Genomic DNA, 16537 nt, shown 5'->3' on the forward strand with positions numbered 1-16537 from the left:
GCTGCCATGTAGGTGCTGCCATGTCTTTCTGTATTTTCTGTTTTTCTCAAACGGGTTGGTTCCACCCCCCGCAACCCCCCTGCCCCCTCACCACCCCCCAGATCATTACACCCTCCCTGAAAAGTTGACGTGACCTCAAGAATCCAATGACAAAACCTCTTTCACAAGTATCCTCCTCCCTTGATTGAATGTTTAAACAATGTCCCGCAAGTCCAGAGATGTATTAATGGTGCCTAAAAACAGCAAACCAGGTGTTGTCTTTTGCAGATCTGCCAGAGTAACCCCCCCCCCCCCCACATTTCCCCCCTGTTGGTCAAGGAGAAGGCGCCAACATTTGTCAGGATCCCTGGCATCAGTGGTGCCAGTAGGGTCACATGCACAGCGAGGGGCCCAGGGCACCATGCCAGCATGTTGGCAGAGGCTGCTGCAGGTTTCATGCTTGCTAAAGGCTTTAAGCTGAGGAACATTAACAGACGGAAACGCAGCGCTCGTATGGAGACGCTGTAAAGGACTCCCGTTTATATCATTTAGAGTTAATAGTTTGCAATATTAAATGAATGGAGATAGTTTCGCTTTTTCTCTGTCTGCTGTTTTGTTTTTATTCCTCTCCACCTGTGTGAGCCGCTCATCCACGCCCTGATTCGCAAAGGATTGTGGGAAAACAGTGTCGCCAGCCAAAATAGAAAAAACACACACATTGATGCATTCGAGGTCCGGCACGGAAGCCAGACATAAAGGTTTCCCCCGTTTTCTTCTGCGGTTAAATTTGCTTACCTGATTAACCTGGATGTCATCTTAAAAATGAATTATCATCTTATTATTTAATGAAATAACTCAAAAATAGAATAAAGAGCGTGTGTGTTGGTGAGTTGAAGTTGTGTGCGCGTGTGTGTGTGTGTGTGTGTGCTCCTAAATTGCCTACCTCTAAAAGCTCACTGTCGGCATACCCTCTTAGTTAATCAGGTCTTGTGTCCACCTTTATTTCTCAAAGGACATTTCAACCACTCTAATATCCTTCCTTAACCTCTCTTATTTTCCCTCTAAATTTTGATATATTATTATGCCATGCTATTATCCACGCGCTCGTCTCCACTCAAGCTGGACCTCTCCTTGTCCTCCTCCTTTACCGAGGCCGGGACCCCCCTTCCTGATTACCATTCCATTAAAGGGGCTTCTCCTCTCTCGGTGAGTGACCACGTCCCCTTGTCCCTTGTCCCTCTGCCTTTTATTTAGAGGACTCCTTCCGCGTCTCTCTCTTTCTCTCTTCCCCTCTCCCCTTGCTCTGTTATTGCCCCGACAACACGTGCCTGAGCTCCTAATTGGCCCCCGTCTCTTCCCTCTTGGGTGTGGGGCCGCAGGGGCCCGGGGGCGAAGAAAGAGATCCACCCCTCCCACTCTGCTCGCCGACTTTCTCCCAATGAAATGCCTGGTTCTTAATTACAGTCACCCAACACTGATTGTTATTGACTGAAACTCCCGCGGCTCAGGGCGAATGACGGACAGATTAGGTTCATTACGGGCCTGTCCTCCACGAAGGAGAACAGGGGAGAGAAGACGGGGGGATCTGAACGAGACGACGCAAAGTCAGAGAGGAGGACTACGTGCGCTCCTTGGCGGTGATGAGGTTGAGATTGTGGCAGGAAAAAAAAAGGTTTCAAACTACAGCGACTTCATCTTATATTCATTATGTGACACAAACGGACACAACTTTTGAGGCGAGGCCCCTGAGGACCAAGAAGTACCTGGTTATGTTCGCCGACCCAGATGGCGGCGGCAAAGCACCCTGTCATTGTTTACGAACTGCCATTAAAACTGAAGAAGGCGGAAGAAGAACAGATTTAACCGCTTCGTAGATCTTCACGACACGTAATCCTGCGCCTGCTGTCTGATATCCACCGCTTCCATTACAAACACTGCGGCTGAAATTCCCAAATTCTGCCCCTCGATTCGTCTCTATTCCAGGAATTATTCTGGAAAATGTCCCACACATGGCAGAGCGCGTCTAAAATCATAACCCAGCAGATTTACAGTCTGGGCCTATTGCCTGCTGTAGAAGCTCGTAATCACCAAGCTGCTTTACTCCCATAAGAGCAGAGCGTTGGAGTGTTTCCATTTGTTGCGCTACTTTGTATATCTGCTCCGGAGGGATTCCAGAGGGGAATAATACACTTTCACTACATTTTTGACTGACTGGATACTTTGAAGCTTAAGAAGAATAAATGTATAAGATTTTGCAGATTTGTAGAGATCTTGCACGTTCGTGTCTCGTTCTAACGCGGTTATACATGTCGACAAGTTTAACAAGAGAGGGGTTAGCAGACAATTTTAAGCATTTTCATTTTCACAAATTGGACTGTTGAGACTTAAACACAGATACCTCAGTAATGTTTCCTTGCGAGAAAAGAAAAATCTCCTGAGAGCCTCTGTCCTCATATGTGGACATTACATGGTTCCTTCTCTACACCTGACATCATTGAGCTCAAATAGCACGGAGAAATTAAAAATGCATACAAAATAAATGTGTTAACTTTGAGTGACAGCGTTTGTTAGTCAGCTCAGGTGAGGAAGAGGGAAGTACCTTGTATCGTCCTTTTGAAGAAGGCCTTGCAGGCCTCGCAGGACGCCACCCCATAGTGGTACCCTGAGGCAATGTCACCGCACACCAGGCACAGCCTCTTGGGAATGGCATTGAGCATGTACTCGCACTTGATCGGCGAGTCGTCCACCATGCCGACGGCGCATTCCTCGTACCGGCGTAGGCAGGCGCCGCCGCTCCCGAGCATGCCTGGGTTGAACATTGGCGGGGAGTCCAGGGCGTGTGTCCGTATGCTAGTTCCGTTGATGTACCCGCCGCTGGCGTCGGAGTTGCCGCTGGGACTGTGGTGACTGCCGGTGTCGACTAGCGAGGAGGAAGGACTGGAAGGCTCGGTTTTGACGTAGGAACCACAGCTAGACGAGAGATGTCGGTCATCAGAGGGCATTCTGGTTAGCAACCTGGATAAACACACGGGGACAAAGCTGCCATCAGATTCAGTGTTGAGGAGACAAACTAAAGACGAGAGGCGTTTTGGAAATGATCAAAAATGACAAATGTTGAGAGGTTTTGTTGCTACCTTTCCTGAAATTAAAAGACAACCTTGTTCTCAGCTGATGGCCATGTTCTGAAAAACACATTCTGAATCCGGAGACAATCGCCATCACTAGCTCAACGTCCATTTGTGTTACCATGCAAAACAGTACAGCAGGACGCAGACAGATGACATACGGCAACAAAGCCACCGCTAAATAGTCTGAGACGACGTAGAGAACCTCGCTTTCTTCCATCACGTTCACCATGGCGATCAACCTGGAGGAGATACATCAGCTGTGATGGAGCGCTGCGGCTGCACCTAACTGGTTCATCAGGAGTTTGATAGATTACAGTACAGACATAACCATTAATGTGTGGGAACGCGAGGTGATATACTACAGTAGCTTATTACTCTCGGGCAAAATGGTAACTAACGACATGTCAACAGATGCGCCATACATCTTGCAAACAATGCCCGCAATTGGTCGGCTGCCAGAAGTAAATGAATGAATGAAACTTCAGAAGGCTTTTAATGGACAGAGAGGTGTTACACTCAGCATATGGAAGATCATGGGGTAATACACGACCCGATCAATAAGTGCCCGTTAGTTTGCCAATGCTCGGTGCTGGGTTACCGGGGGGATTTAAGTGAGAGGTTGGAAAGGCAGGAAGGAGAAGCAACCAGAGCAGATCCCTAATTCAAGAAATTCAGGTTTAGAAGTACAATGAATTTTTCGGACCTTTTAATGCAAATGATTTAGTTGCAAATGTCATTTCTTTTGCGTTTCTGCTGTTGTGTTTATTTGCTCTTTGCACAGCAGAAGCTTCTCATGTGTTGTTGTGGTTTCCATGGCTCCACAGTGCGGCTACGCGCTCGCACAAAGAGCATGAAATCAGGGCTGGACCGCTGTTACAACTGCTGCCACTGTCTGTCACGTTTGGCGCTGATCTGAACGCGACTTAGCCCGACATGTCTGTGAATTGTAAAATATTGGGTGAGAGCGCGGGCGAACCACGCAAAGAATGTCTGAAGCTGAAACGGAGCGCAAAACTTTCAGCCTTTTTGCTTGAAATTCTGGCCGTTAGCGAGCTCGTTTTACCCCTGCTCTCTCTCTCTCTCTCTCTCTCTCTCTGTGTGTGTGTGTGTACAGAGCCATGAAGTCATCAGGCCCTGACAACATGAAACCTCCCGTTTTAACAGCTAACGGGTAGACGGTACAGAGAGAGAGAGGAGGAGATAGCCTCTACCCCTGGGTCCAGATCAGATCTATTGATCCTCTGCTTCCTTCCTGTTCCACATGAGGCATGAAAAAATAAACCTCCTCTTACGGGTCCCAGACATTCCTTATACATTTTTAATCAGCCAGGACTGTTAACATAGTTCCAGATGGAGCGATACTACATTATGTCTTTATTCAGAGGCGGTTGTGGTTTATAAAAGATTCAGAGGACTCACGTTAAATCTTGTTAGCAATCAGCATGAACCTCCAGTCAGTTTGGAAGCTGCATTTTTCCCATTGGAGGGAACTGGAGAAAGCGGCGTGGTAACAGTTAATACATCACCGCAGCCAGATAGGGGGATTCCCTACGGAATAGTACATTGTGGCATATGTAAAAAGTAGTTCATTCCACACTTAGCACACAGTAACGCTAGGGAGATGTTTTTTGTTAGATTTAATGGAAATTTCTAATGGGTCCTTTCAGATCTGTCGAAATGAAATAATGGCACCAACCACCAATTCTCGCAGACAGAAATAGCTTCATAGTTTCATAATTTGGTTTCCCCTCTTATTATAAAGAGACAGCGTTTTCTAAGCGCAGGACTGACTCTCCTCAACCCCCGCCCCACTCCCTTGGTGACACACACACACACGCGCGCACGCACGCCGCACCTAATATCTAATGGGGTAGTGTTTGCTCCGCCGCGCAGAAAAATGGTACAAACCGAGCGGACAAGCAAGACTCATCAGACAGACGTGAAGGTCACCTGCCTTCTCTGGTCTTTGAGGCCCAGACGGTCCCACAATGAGCAGCACACACACACACACACACACACAGACAGAGAGAGGCAGAATACACACAGGTTCCTGTCTGCCCACCACACTGAAAGAGAGTCTAGACACGACTGTATGTTAGAAGCAGGGAGCTGTCCAGAATGGATAATACAAGCACAAGTACAGAGACAGGATCTGAAATGCCTCAAACACTCACAGATCAGTGTCCACTCTCGCTCTCTCTTTCTCCCTCTCTCTCTCCCTCTCTCCCTCGCTGTGTGTGTGTATGTGTTTGCCAATGCTGGGGTGTGTAAGCGTCCCACCAGAGGGAAGTTAAAATCTACAGTATCTGTGCGTGCTTCTGCATGTGTGCGTGTGTGTGAGTGTTTGCGTTTACTTTGGCACGCCTCCTCACACTGGCAGCCCTGCAGATCCACTGCTCCCCTACACAAATCCTGAATCCTCCCACTTCTTCTCCCAAAAAAAAAAAAAATTACAAAATGTGGTTTCCTTTCAGAATTTCACCATAACAAACAAAAAAAAGCACCGTGAGCGGCGTGCGAATTCGACGCATCGACGACCTCGTGATTCACTCCGCTCCGCAAGCGAAGAGTTTAAAAAAAAAAAAAATCCCCTTTGCCATATTTCACTGTGTGTTTTCCGTCTGAGGGGAAATATTATTGTTAAGCTGGGGGTTAAGCTTGTAGCGAGGAGCGCGGCGTAAATCACGGTGCTGAACACACACTGGAACATGGAAGCGCAGAAGGACAGAGGCAAGGAGCCATGCATGAAATTAGTTCATTAATCTTTCTATGATAGGCTGTCCTTGTTTGGGGCAAACTCTATCAGCTTTAAAGTGAGCGGCCCTTCCTGCCTGACACATAGATTACACTGTTAGTCAGGGGCCGCGGCTGTCTGGGAAACGAATGGGAACGTGAGCGGGAAAATGGGGTTGCGCGTGTCGCCCGAGTGTTTAAGTACGTAACAACAAGACGCACGTGACGCGGCCCGAGTCGGCACAAATGAAGGTCATCAAAAAAGGACGTATGTAGGCGAATCGTCTGGTTACACTTCAGACTGCTGGGGGCATTAGTCAATGTACATACATGTTGATTTAACATTATAAGAATGTTTGTTGAGTGTACCTGGCAACTACAAACACACTCTCCACACACACACACACACACACACACACACACACACACACCACTGATTAGTGTTGTCACTCCTCATCAAGGCGGCAATGTTACAACACAAAACACAAGAAAATCCAGAGTTTCTGCATGGTGGGGAATTTAAATCTATTTTTTGTGAGCAAGGAGAATAATGATCACATCATCAATCACGGTCGCTGAATTATTCGATTTCTTTTCAGGATTATCGCTCTAGACTTGCTTTCGTTTTCATTTCTGGAATTATTTCCCATCGACTTTTGCAAATCGAGTGCCGGCGTTTGACAACAATGAAGCCGATTGAATAGAAAGAAAACAAAACGTTTGAAGATTCTTTCAGACTTCATCTTCTGTCACACTCCCTCTGTGAAGTGCAAAGTCCAAAATTGTGTTTCAATACGCTAAAAATGAGTTAAATATCAAATAAACAAGCTTGACTTCTGTATATAAATTAAACCTATTATGATTCTATATTCTGAGTTTCACAGTAAGAAGAGTTTTATTTGCAGCGGGAGTGTCTTTTCCCTCTCTCTCTCTCTCTCTCTCTCTCTCTCTCTCTCTCTCTCTCTCCCTCTCTTTCTCTGTCACACACACACGCAGTTACAGTACACACAAACACACACACACAGCGACAAAGAACTTCCAGCATATGGCCTCCTCAATGTCACTGCCACAAGGAGAGATTGCATAGATTTCCCACATGGATGATGTCTCCTTACCTGGAGTATCAACCCCCCCATCTACATACACATCCACCACCTCCAGGAAATTGCTCTCCCCGCAAAGTCAAACACACCCCTAACTGCCTTTTAAAAAGAGACAGAAGAAGGAGGTTACGGCGGGCGGAGGGGGGAGAATAAACGAGCGGAGACTTAAGCCGTCATTGGGAATCAGAGGGGGACTCATGAGGGACAGTTACGTTATTGATTTCATAAATAAACAGAGATGGCCATCGATCCTAATGTTATTTTGCATTTCAATTACTGCCCCGAAACATAACCTTCAAACGTCTGCTTCTCCACAGTAATAACATCCACTGATAATCACAAGCAGGTCTTGTCTGCTGCAAATTGGCTTTCCTCTCCTCTCCTCTACTCTCTCCTTCTCTTCTCTCCTTCTCTTCTTCTCCCCCCTCCCTCCCCAAATGTGTAAATGACACAACTTTGCATTTGCCTAATGGTATTAGAGCATGGGCTGAATTTCAAGTGGGACTCAAGCTGATACAGTAAGAGCTCCGGTCAATTGACACAATGCAAATTAACGTGGCGAAGAGGAATTAAGTTCACAATGTGAGACCTCGTGGAGCTGCGACGAAGGCCCATTAAATTAAACATGCTGGCTGACCCGCACTCCATGATTAGACGTATCGCAGCATGCGTGTGTGTCTCACTCTCTCTCTCTCTCTCTCTTTCTCTCTCTCTCTCTCTCTGAGTGTGTGTGTTAATTTCATTTGATCAATAAAACAAACTCATTCTAAGAAGTCCTCTCTCAGGCCCTGATTCAGCCTGAACCCATGAACGCCACACGGGGGCTCTGATTGGACGGTGGCTGTGCAAAGCGTCCATCTACATGCTGATGCGTTCAGAGTCCTTGACAGGCTGCTTAAAGGATATATCTACATCAAGAGGGGGTCATGACGGGTAATGAAGTTATTTCTCCTCTCATGCCATCACCCGGCACCACTCTACTATAGAGCCGGCCTGAACCCTCATCACAGCCATCGCTATTAATAAACGTGTCACTATGAACTCTGGGAAAAAGGCATACTGGGTAAAGAGCAACATTTTGAATTCTTCTTCCCTGGGCGTCATTATTTAAAGTCAACGTGGGAGGTGGAAGTAAAGCTGGAAAGAAGCAGCGTTTTTCCAATATGCACACACAAACACACACACACACACACACACACACACACACACACACACACACACTATGCTACCACCTGCTCGCCCCATCCATCAGTACACCCAGGTTCTGTTACTAACTTAGATTTCTTACTTTTACTGGTTCCACACAACTCAACTCAACACTGGGGTCCAAACACACACACACACACACACACACACACACACACACACACACCCATGAGCCACTTTGTGTTAGACATCCGTTTTGGCTGAAACGTGAGCGTGTCGTTGCAGCAGTTTCCCTGCAGTGCAGGAAGGTGCGCTTGATGCTGCAGAGCACCAAGTTCACACTCGCTGACAGCTTCAGAGTGAAACGCTCAACGCTTCTCAAGTAACAAAACAACCCGTTCCTGTTATCAACTGTGAAAATGGATTTTATGATAAAAAAAACAACAACAACAAGACGGATTTGACATTTATTCAAACGTTCGCAAATCATATGCAGATAGAGAAGATAAGAGTTGAATTCCAGATCTCTCATGTTGTTTGCATGTTGTTCCCTGTTTTCTGTCTGTATTGGATTTTCAGCACAAAAACTCAACGTTGCCACAACACAATATCCTCACCTGTCAGTAAGACTGACTTCAGCTGTGGGACACTGAGACCTCAAGTTACATATTCATACACCTGCATACAGCCCCACAAACACACAACTCCAGCAAATATCCCGCTGTGATTTAGACGGACAAAACGGCGCTTTGGTTTTTGGACATTTTCAAATTTTTTGACGTGATTTTATTAAACGTGGACAATATAGGATTAATCCACCCGAGCACAATATCACAATATCTGCTTATAGATAAATAAAATGAATATGTTACAATATGAGAAAAAATATAATCATTCAAAATGTCCAAAAAGTGTGTAAGTCTCATTTCTCCAAACACAAATTTACACTCACAGGGATTTCAACACGGAATCTTTAAATGTATTACTCCTCTTTATGTTTATTTGTGTTTGTTTGTTTATGTCAATTTTGAAGTAGAATTGTAGTTTTTTTTAGAAGCATAAAGACAGAAGCGCAACTTGTCCGCATAAATCTAGAAGAAATTTGCGAAGAAGCTCGGTAAGATTTCCTGTTTCTCTTAACAGACACAGTCAGGTGTTTCTCTGATATGACACCGCTATTATTAGATCTCAGGTCAGTGTGCGATTCTTTGGTCTCATCCGTATGCGAGGGCACGTGCGCGCGTGTGTGTGTGTGTGTGTGTGTGTGTGTGTGTGTGCATTTGACATTCCTGTTTGTTTGCTTGTGAAGGGCACCTACAGTATGTGAACAGCAGGTGGAAGGAGGGGAAAAAAATGTGTTCGCTTTGGAGTGATTGGAGCAAAGTAAATGTAAAGTTTGTTCAGGCGGTAAGAAAAGTCAGAAGGATTATGTTTATTCAAAACTATGGATGGAAAATCACTTTATAAACGCGGTAGAGACACGATGTGGCGTCTAAGATTGACAAAAATGTGTGTAATTGTCGCGACGTGTCAAAGGAAACTTGGGACTATTGTTCAAAATGTCAGCATGTGAAGAAGAAGATCAAGACTAATAAATACAAAATTAGAAAAACATGCCGCTCCACTAAAGTCGCAAATTTTGCCAAATGAATTCGAGAAAGTATTTCCTAACGATGAGGATCAGTAGATTTTAACTTTGGAATGTCTTCTTATGCAATAGATTAAAGTATAAAAGTAAACAACCATAATTCAGAAGATTTTTTTTAAATGGAGAATATTTTCTTTATAATGATTTGAAGATAAGCCAAGCCTGACACACTCACTCACACACACACACACACACACACACACACACACACACACACACACACACACACACACACACACACACACACACACACCCTGGACTCATTTATAAATACATTATTTAAAGTTATCCTTGAAAAGGGTCTAAAGGACAACCGGTGTCTGTGTAGGTGCGTGTGCATATGCAGTATGTTAATTTATGTGGAGGGAAATATATGTAGGGATACTGTGTGAGGTGTGTGTGTGTGATCAGCTCATGTTGGTGTTGCTGCCTCCTCTCCTCCCAGTGGCCGGTGCGGGCGTCACGCCTCTCACCTCAGGCCAAACAGTTCGCTGTCAGGCCTAAAAACGAACCCTCCACTTTGATTCCCTAGGCCGGATCAGACTAAAGACTGAGTAACAACACAAATGAAAGAAGAAGAAGCTTAGGAAATTTCTGTCCATGGCATGTTGGAACTTGTGTTGTGACAGCGTGGAAGTTTCTGACGGTTTGCAGAGGTATTTGACAGAAATGCATCAGCGGTTGATTTATAGATAACTTTGAAAATAGTTTTCTGATCTGACCAGAAATTAGATTAGAATACAACAAAATGAACCCAGAATGCACTTCTTCTTCTTCTTCCTCTTTACATTCAACATAAATAAGCAGAAAAAAGGTCAGAATTTGCTCACTGTGGGAATTATGCCCCACCAAGTACGACCCATAATCCCTCCGTCCTGCCGTTAACACGGGATACTACACACACACACACACTCGAAAACACATAGGAAACCAATGACTGACTCAACCCCACACTCACACTCTCTCTCTCACACACACACACACACACACACATCTATACGCCTGCATGTGTTGCTATGCCATAGTGTACGTCTATGCAGCGCTGTGCGACGCCACCGTACACACACACACACACTGCACAGCGGCACACACACGTGTTGTACACACACTTGGTCCAGCGTTTAATAGTTTAAAGTTTAACAGCGTAGTAGTACCTTAACTTTTTTTATAGATATATTAATTAAAAATCTCAAAACATAGTCAAATTCAGGTCCTAAAGCTCTGAATTAAATGGATACAAATGCATTTAAAGCAGTTTGACACCAATTTGATTCTGGATTTGATGATTGTGTAAAAAATAAGAGTGATGCAATTCGCACAGGAATTACAATATTGATGATCCAACGAGTTAAAAAGAGGATAATAAAGGAAGGTGATATATTTAAATAAACTAAAAGAAGGTGAATGTAAGATATCAAACCAACTCACAGAGTCTCTACAGCTCTCCTACATGAACACTTTGTGCTTACAGCTTTGCATTCTAATGGAAATATAGACATTAATAATCACACTAATTATTCAACGCACAGCAATTACAGCATGTCGTAATTTTAGATGCATGCGTTGTACATTGGGAACATTTCACTGCACTGTTGAAAGAGTTTAAGTTGAGTTTCCATGGTGACAGTGCACAAAATCTAACACAGCACCCTAACAAACTTGACACAAGCTACATTTGAAGGCAGTATGGCAATGTGCAAAATCAAAGACTTTCTATATTTGTGTCAATTTCCTGCCACGCAAACACAACAGAGGAGAGAGAGTCACATTGTTTCCTCTGTGTGAACTTTCCCTGTCCTGTGCGTCTGTGCTGACCTTTCCCCAGCAGGTTTGCGTACAGAGCAGGAGAGTCTCGTGGAAGATTCCTAACGCCCGCTCGTGGAAAAGTGTCTAAGTAGGTTAAACCCTCTCCAATCCCATCTACAGATTAACATTAAGAGGCTCCCAGCAGAGTGTCTCCTCCTCTTCCTCTCCCGGCTCTTTCCAGGTATACCATGACACACTGCACCAAGAGTTCAGGGTTTGTCGAGCTTTGACATTTGCCGCTCTCGCCTAATTTCCAAAATCGCCGTGCTATTCTTTGTGGCTTCGCTGTCACACACCGGCGCAGCCATGATTCAGGTTTAACGACTCCTCGGGGTGCAGCGCTCTAAATACTTTTCAGAGGGATTCAACCGCCTCTTCTTCTACGTGAATCCGATTCGGAGACGATTGCAATCACATGTGCCAAGAAAGTAAGAAGGTAAGATAATGAACACTTAGGAAACGTTTAACCAAAGGCTTAGAGTTCATCACACACTCTCGCATTCACTCTCACACACACACACACACACAGACACACACACACACACACACAGTTTCCCCGGGCTGTCTGAGGAGAGTCATCCTGGATACAGTCCACACTATTCTGCCTCTGGCTCTTCCCTGTGGCTCAGGTTGAAACCCTGGATGCAAAGCTACACAGCTGCAGGCTTGGGGGGGCAGCAGTCCGACCTGGACCCCCTGCAGGGTAAACTACCGCAGCCTCACACCACGGACCTCCTCTGTCCCGTTCAGGGGTGGGAGATAACGCCAAAAGAACTCCCTGTCGTCTGTAACGGTTCACTTTACATGTTCAGAAACAGACTTGATTTGTGATGTCATTCTTTATTTAATGTATAAAACTACAAAGCTCGGTCAGGCAACCAAAGAGGAGAGGTTAGAGAAGGCATGAGGAGAGATGCACCTACTGGTTGTGGTAGCAGAGAGGGTCAGGGATGCAGAGTTCGGAGACATCCATCAGTCCACGTTAAGCATTCCAGGTGTTGCAGTGGGGAAAAAAAGATAAACAAACAGCTGGAGGAAAGCTGGAGGAGGAGGAGGAGGAGGAGGAGGAGGAGATCAGTTCCTAAGTCTCCACATCTCTTGACAAAATGTTGGTCAGGTGTTCCTGGGTGTTGCCTCTCCTCCCTCCCCTTGGTCACCACCCACTCGCAAAAAAAATAAAAAACAACAAAAACCTGCCGCGCCAGACAAACTCCAGACTGCACAGGTGCTGCACAATCAGGCAGAGTGTGTGTGTGTGTGTGTGTGAGTGTGTGAGTGTAGAGAGAGCAGAAGGAAACAGAGACTGAGGCAGCGATGAAGAGAGAGAGTGAGAGAGAGAGAGAGAGTGAGGACAGGGAACAGGCGAAGAGGGAGAAAGGAATGAAGCGAGTGAGGAGTGACAGGTAGAGAAAGAGAGAGAGAGAGAGAGAGAGAGCAGGCGGAGAGATGGATGGAGCGCGGCAGGGCAGAGAGCGGCGCTCAGACTGAGTAAAGTCAGAGAGGGGAGTGGGTCTCCATTGAACGCACTGGGGCTCTTTAAGAGGAGGGGGCGTGGCTTGGTCTCTTATAAGGCGGCTGCCATTGGTCGGTGCCGGGAGGGTTGTCCCCGGCAGCGGCCAATGGAGAGGGGGAAGAGGGGGGGCTCACTATGATGGGACGGGCCGAGGGGACGACCAGTCCGCGCCCCAGTCATTCACAGGGGAGGTCTGCAGAAGACCCAGACACACACACACACACACACACACACGCCCAACCAACACACACCACCGATACAGAGGATGGATGGATGCAAGAAAACGACACAAATGACAGAAAAAGACATCTGTCCAGAAAACAAAATTTCAAAATAAAAGTCTGGCCCACTTTGTTTCCTGTCTGATCTGCTCAGGTAGTTTGTTTCACACCGGACCGGATCTCAACTCTGATCCTGCTCTAAGTGTTGCTTCTCTCTCTGTTTGGGTCCAGTTCCAACAATCTTCACTCGCTACTCTCCTTTCCTTCCTGGCCACATCTCTGTTTTTGACCACTTTAGTCTCGTTTCTGATGGAGCCCTTAGAGTTTGGACCCCCTGAACATCTGCAGGAAAGAGCGGACAGAAAGCGAGCACCCCGTTCTGATGTATCAATTGTTCAGTTTACGATTGATGCGTGCACCTGTGCAAGTAAAGTGAAGTGAATTGACAAACAGTAGAAGTAGCAGCACAAAGCGGTGTGTTTACTGTGCTTACAGGGCTCAGCGCCTGCTTACACAGTTAAACTCTTCTTCCCTTTATTCTTTCATCTCCATCCACTATGGCTCTCACTCTCCACAGCCTTCCCTCGTTCAAAGCCGCGGCGGCCGTTTCCCACAGCATTCCAACTGTCAGGGCCCGCAAGAGGCCGGAGCGACGATGACCCCGGCGGGACCGTAATAAGGATGACGATGAACCCGACGGGAACAACAATAAGGACGACAGCGATGGAGAAGTTTGAGCGGATCTCCTCCACAGCGGTGTCTGCTAAACGCGGCAGTCGGCGGGAGGAGAAGCAAAAGCAAAGCCGCCAACCCTTCCACCCCCAACCCCCCACCCATACTTCATCAACCCACATTTTGCTGATCGATACAAAACCCATCACGGGCTCTTATTGATCACAGCGTTGCCATGTCGCCAGAAGCCTCGGGACAGACTCTGTTTCCCCAACCGTCTTTTAAATAAAAGGAATTATACATTTGAACGTTGTTCTTTACATGTCAGTCCGTATCAAAGTCACGGGAGCAAAGGGCCGATTGCTTTAATAAAGGAGCTTTGCATTCTCAATTAAATTTTTGATCAATATTTTGGCATTTAATGTACTTTCCTACGGAGGAAAACAAGCTATTTCTGCTGATCAGATTAAGACATCCAGACATAATCAATATGGGAGATATGTTTATGTTTCTAATGAGGCAGAGAAAAAGACAGAAAAGGAGAGCATAAATACAGACGACATGTATGATTCCAGCCTGGAGTTTGATATTGAAACAGAAGTTAATTGGATAAAAAAAACAAACATGGAAATGAATTCTGTCCTCTTTTCTCTCCACTTCTACTTTTCCCTCTGCTGCAGTTAACATGGCGGGAATAAAGTTGTTGTTTTTCTAAATTAAACACACTTTCGGCCCATAAACAGTGTTTTATGATGTGGTTGGAGTTCATTTAATTTCCCAAGCTCAGCTCTGGTTTGTGTGTTGTCAGAGTTTCCTGAGCATACTGTGAGTCCAGACTCAGCTGCCTCCCTCCCTCTGAGCCAGGCAGCTTACACAGAGAGGGGACACCGTGCTTCATGGCATCTGACAGGAAATCCATAGAGTGCACAGTCTGTAATCCCACTATCACGCTATCGCCAAACCAAGAAACAGTAATCCAATCATTAGTCTGCTTTTAAGCAAAACAGATTTGCAGCTTTACAAAAGCAGAGTTTGTCTACTTAAGCAGATCACACTGAACCTGGAATCTAACTACAGCACTGAGTAAGAGGCCGGTGTTTGTTCTTATTACACCCTTTATCTCATCAGTTATTTTTTTTGGTGACGCATTCCAAGCTGCACGTGATGAAACCTTCATCATAACAAACCGACATGTCTCCAAAAGGAGGTCAGGAATGCTGAGGCCTGATTTGTTGTCTGTACAATTAGCAGCTTGTTTCGGAAAAGTGGGGGAAAAACAGAGCTAATCGTTATCTGTCAATAAATTGTAATTACATATTGTGTTGGGATGAGGGACAGTCACCCAACCATCCACCCCACACACACACACACACACACCCACACACACACCTCACTGTCAAAGGGCTTGTATGTAATTAAATCCGTGATTCACGAGCAAACGGGCCTTTTACGTCTGACCTTTTGACCTTTGCAGACACACTATCATGTGACTCTGCAGCCCGAGAGAACGGATTACGCAGAAAAAACGAAAATTCTGAGGCAACTACTTAATAAATTTGCTTCATTATCGACCAAATTAGCGTTTTTAGAACAGAGACTTTTGCGCATCTGACAGGAAGTTGTCAAACGTGAATGAAAGCTTTTAGCGGCGATATCGTCTGAAATGAAACTGATGGCAATAAACTTTTATCTGACTCATATTTTACATCAACCAAACTCCACTCAGAGAGCTGACGTTTACATGGTTTTAATGAACTCATCACATGATCTTAATTAGAGGCCGCTTCAATGAAACGACTCATTAATACATTTGATTCTTAATATGATGGCTATGATGGCTGAAAGAGTCCAAATCTGTATCCTTTACATTGAATACATACATAATTTAATGGTGTTAAATGTTTCTGTTACAGAATAAATAAAACGTTATGAGAATAATTTTGAGCCCAACCTATAATAAGAAAATCAAGCTGCCCTGATCAGATTTAAATGTTTGACTTCCTCCCCCACAGCCGAACCAAACCACTAAAACACGTCTTCATCCACCTACGAACACGAAGCTCACATCGTTTAATTCATCATTTACACGTTTTGCTGCCACACACTTGTTTGCCTCGTCTGCTGGAGGAGTGTGGAGAGGGATAATTACTATAGCCACAGGGCTGCATTAATCAGCTGGGTGCATTTGTTGGGTTTTATTATGTTCTCCTCGGCGCTTTGGGCCTGGCTGACTGCAGCAGGAGTACACCGGGCCGGGCGAGGAGCGCCGTCACCCCGCTGCATGCGCACACTGGGTTAATAAATGCTATTAGCCTCTTCATTTCTCATTTAAATGAAGGCGGTTAAAACAAAACGACATAAGCGGCGGTGTTAATCAGGGACTCGTAGCAGGACTCGAATATCTTGATTGAGAGTGCTGGACTCACACAATGAGGCAGGCGACTGTCTGCTGGGCCGGTCAGCAGAGAGAGTGGACCTGTTTGTGCATGAAATGTGCACGCATGGGGGAGGATGGTTGAAGAGCAATAATGGCAAACAACAAGAAAAACATGCCTACAAATAAGAAGCACATTGAAAATTTAACTACT

General features: G+C 45.5%; 1 protein-coding gene across 4 annotated transcripts in view; it reads right to left on the reverse strand.

Moving 5' to 3' along the window:
- Nucleotides 1-12516, reverse strand: part of esrrgb (estrogen-related receptor gamma b) — a 30461-nt gene extending 17945 nt beyond the window's left edge. For 2 of the 4 annotated variants that reach the window (XM_076148730.1, XM_076148729.1), the window contains exon 1: nt 2579-2981. In XM_076148730.1, coding sequence (XP_076004845.1) covers nt 2579-2981 — 403 coding nt within the window. Of the gene's footprint in view, nt 1-2578; nt 2995-4083; nt 4104-8429; nt 8467-10434; nt 10450-12466 lie in introns of those variants that run through there. The other 2 variants (XM_076148727.1, XM_076148728.1) reach the window with 2 other exon arrangements.
- Between the last annotated feature and the right edge of the window lie 4021 nt (nt 12517-16537).

The sequence above is a fragment of the Genypterus blacodes genome, unplaced genomic scaffold, assembly GCF_046128005.1.
Source record: "Genypterus blacodes isolate CSIRO-AG114 ecotype Tasmania unplaced genomic scaffold, CSIRO-AGI_Gbla_v1 ptg000042l_1, whole genome shotgun sequence".
NCBI classification, from domain to species: Eukaryota; Metazoa; Chordata; class Actinopteri; order Ophidiiformes; family Ophidiidae; genus Genypterus; species Genypterus blacodes.